General features: G+C 37.0%; 1 protein-coding gene across 1 annotated transcript; it reads right to left on the bottom strand.

Moving 5' to 3' along the window:
• Window positions 1-1,261: 1,261 nt before the first annotated feature.
• Window positions 1,262-2,221, bottom strand: LOC116646261 (olfactory receptor 52Z1-like). The gene is given in 3 exon segments (XM_032426849.1): window positions 1,262-1,623; window positions 1,626-1,972; window positions 1,974-2,221. Coding segments are annotated over 3 exon segments (957 nt in total).
• Window positions 2,222-4,122: the final 1,901 nt, after the last annotated feature.

The following is a 4,122-nucleotide window of genomic DNA, read 5'->3' as shown; positions in this document are numbered from 1 at the left end:
CTGTTCATAAAAATTACCATCATCATCAAAATAAAATTTATATTTATTAAATGCCAAGTACATCATATGTCATATTTCATTTAATTATCAATCCAATAAAGAAGGTACTAAAATAATTCCATTTTATCAGTCAAAAACCAATAGTTACATAACAGGACAATTTTATACAGTTAGTGTGGGACAGGCAAACAAGGATTTCTAATATCAGAATATTTTTTAACTCCTAAAATAGATTTCCTTACTGAAATTCAGGTGAATATAGCATATATTTCAATCCAAGATAATTATCCAGGATTCCAAGGGTCAGATTTCACATTCTCACAGCATGTGATACGCCTTGAAAAGGAGAGATTATAAAAATATTTACTTACTTTTTCAGATTGTGAGAATATCTTCTTGAATGAAGAAATTACGATACAGCCTGGAGACAAATTGTAGAAAATTATATTTGGTGTGATAAGATGATAAGAGCCTTTTTATGTAAGATTAAGTGTAAACATCCTATTTAATCTTTTATTGCCTTTTAATTTTGGCTTGGGTATGGCATTTTTAATCTTTTACTTTCTCCCTCAGTGATGCTTCATTGATGATTTGGGCCTGAAGCCCCCAAAATATATGGAAGAAAGTGTTAACTTTTAAGGTGTCTACATTGTCTCAGATGGGTTCATTTAATTTATTATTTGTTTTAATTCAGTATTATCTGTTCATACAATAAACCTATACTCTGTACCTATTTCATTGAGTAGACTTTATATAAATGAGTCAGAAAATATCTCATTTTAGAACTCACATTTTAATTTGAGAAAACAGTGCAGATAATTATAGTTTAGTAGCTTCATGCTACTGGCCCAAGTGTTTCCTGATTGCAGTGGGAGTGTTTAATATTTCAGCAAAATTTCAACTGTCTTTACAAAAGCTCAGCAACTCACCATTTTCACTTCCCAGCTCTACCCAAGAAAGTTCCATTTGGGTTCAACCCTAAAATATATACTTCTTTACTCAGAGTTCTCTTATGTTTGCTTAAGAATAAGTTACAATGCAAGATAATAGCATGTCTAAGAGAATTGAGAATATCATTATTTTTTCAAAGTCTTTAAGTGCTTTAGGAAAATGCATTGGTAACTTTGGCATTTACTGTCCTTTTAAGTGTTAAGGATTATTTATGGATTTCATTTATTCCCATTACTCACTGAAATAGTGTGTGTGTGTGTGTGTGTGTGTGTGTGTGTGTGTTTTCTTGAGAAATATCCAGCATTAGGCATTAATTGATGTGGGAGAAAAGCAAAATTACTCGGTCTTGAATCTGTTTGGTCTTGACCCCATAAATGATGGGGTTTAGCATAGGGGGCACCACCACATAGAGGTTGGCTACTAGGATGTGGACATGGTGAGGGATGGTTTTCCCCCCAAAATGATGGGCAAAAAATGAAAAGAATGCTGGGGCATAGAACATAAGGATGACACAGATGTGGGAAGCACATGTGTTGAGGGCCTTGAATCTGGCAGCCCAGGAAGGTATCTGAAACACTGTGCAAAGGATCATGGTGTATGACATGATGACGAACACAATATCCAGTCCTGTAGACAGTAGGGCCACAGTCAGGCCATAGATGATGTTGACCTGATATTGTCACATGCCAATCTGGCAATACCCATGTGCTCACAGTAAGAATGAGGAACGATGTTTCTCCCACAATACCTAAGTCGGTGTACCAGGAAGATGAATGGAAGGCAGATGATAAAGCTCCTGACCACAGCTGCTATGCCAATCTTCCCAGTGACTGAAGAGGTTAAGATTGTGGTGTATCTCAGTGGGTGACAGACGGCCACATGGCAGTCAAATGCCATGGCCAGGAGAATAGCAGATTCTGCCACAAAGATGAAATGTATGAAGAACATCTGGGACACACAGCAACCAAACGATATATCCATGGACTGGAACCAGAAGATGGCCAGCATCTTGGGGGCTGTGGCTGGAGAGAAGTACATCTGCCGAGGCCAGCATGGAAAGGAAGATATACATGGGCTCATGGAGACTGCGCTCAGTCACAATCATGAAGATCAAGAAGACATTGCCTATGAGAACCAAAACATACATAGAACAGATAGGGATGGAGATCCAGGTGTGAGAATCTTCCAGTCCTGGGATCCCAGTCAGGACATACCACATATCCTGAGGACTGGTGTGATTATAAGAGGAAGGAGGAATCTGTGGCAGCATATTCCACACCTAGTACCTTGAATAAAAAACCACAGGGCTGACTGAGGATTAAGGAGCACCACCTTAGGGTGAATTATGTCTGATCAGATTTTTTCCCTCAATATGTTCTTCTCCGTGGAAGGACAAGTAGATGTATTAACTAGCCTAAAATTGTACTCTGACCCTTTCCATGGAAGAATTAACACCTATCTTGAAAAAAAAAATGTTAACATTTAGTAAGTGCTTAGTATGTCTCATAGTACTTGCCAAATATAGCTCATTAAATCTTCACAATAGATTGTTGAAAAGACCTTTACAATAATCCTTCACATGGATATTGTTATTATTCCTATAAATGAAAAACTCCCACAGACTTCTTGGCCTAGATCCCATTGGATTCAGAGTCAAACAGCATAAATTTGAAAGCTCTGATCTCAGCCACCATCCAATACTGCCTATAGAAGTAACACTAGATACAAAAATGTGTCATCAAAATTTTCACTGATGATGTCCCTGATTAAAATAGATACATGTGAAATTGGTCATACTGCTTATGGCAGAGAGAGGGAATTTTTTTACCAAAATAGTTTCCAGGCATTATATACACATAGGCCCTCTTCAGCATTGATTGACCACTGAACTGATGCTAAGGCCTATGTTGGGCATTGAGGATCCACAGGTGAATTAATTGAGTCTGGTCTGCTAATCAACATGTTTCTTAAAATTATAGGATGAACATTAAAAACCTAAAGTATATACAATGTCAAACTCAGTTAGATTCTTAAATGGATATGCCCTGCACGTGGTGAGGAAAACTATTCTTTCCCTTTTGGATTACTGATTAAAAATTAGACAACATATTTGTTATTTCAAAATACCCCACAGCAGCAAATACTAATATTTCACATTATGAGGTAGAGGTCCACAGTCCTTCAGTAAAAGGGAGGGAAGGTAATTTATTGGTTACTCTTTTTCTGTAGTTCCAAAAGAATGTGGATAAAATCAGGAGAGAATGTGGGTGAAAAGCAGGCTAGGAGATGAAACATGTGAGTGGGATGCGTGCGTGAGGGGGTGTATACATATTAACACACACATATAAATGAGGGTAGAGACATGGATCCAAACAAGTGGATGACAAGTGACTTCCATCCTCCCCCAAAACCCCATTCTCAAATAAAACCTAGCTCAACTCATTTGCTGAAGAGGAACATGGACTTTTGGGATGTTTGCCTTTTCATCCCTTGGTTGCACTGGAGTCAGATCATTGTACACTCTCATTTTACCATCTATGCATTTATTTTTTAATTAAGTGGTCAATGTTCTGGCACTTCATTTCATAGGATTAAAATGTGTGAACACCATTTATTTCTTTTCTTTTTTTAATTTGAAGTATAATTTATATACAATGTTGCATTAGTTTCACGTGTACCACACCGTGATTGGACTATTCTATATTTTAGGTTATACTCACCACAAGGATACTTCTCATATGTCACCATGCAACGCCATTACAATACCACCGGCTATATTCCCTAAGCTTGACTTTTATTCCTGTGACTTATTAATTCCACAACTGAAAGTTTCTATGTCCCACTACCCTTCACCCATTTTACCCACCCTCTGTCCCCCTGCCCCTTCTAACAACCATTAGTTTGTTCTCAATAGTTAATTAAACCCCATGTTTTGAGTTATAGTGTAGAATATATATAACGGAAATGGTCACCCCATTAGGCCTTTCCTTAAGTTGATCTGTGATTCTTTAAAAATACTGTAATATAATGTTGAGATGCTTAAGTCTCTGGATCTCCTTTGATTACATATACCAATTGTTTAACCATTTCACATATAGCTAAAATTAATTGTTGAAAATTTCTTTTAAATGGGATTATGGGGTTCAGAGGGTGAGAGAAAAGATTAATGTG

Source organism: Phoca vitulina, unplaced genomic scaffold (assembly GCF_004348235.1).
Source record: "Phoca vitulina isolate PV1807 unplaced genomic scaffold, GSC_HSeal_1.0 scaffold36, whole genome shotgun sequence".
Taxonomy (NCBI): domain Eukaryota; kingdom Metazoa; phylum Chordata; class Mammalia; order Carnivora; family Phocidae; genus Phoca; species Phoca vitulina.
The sequence above is the reverse complement of the archived record's forward strand: the minus strand, read 5'-3'. Positions and strand labels throughout refer to the sequence as shown.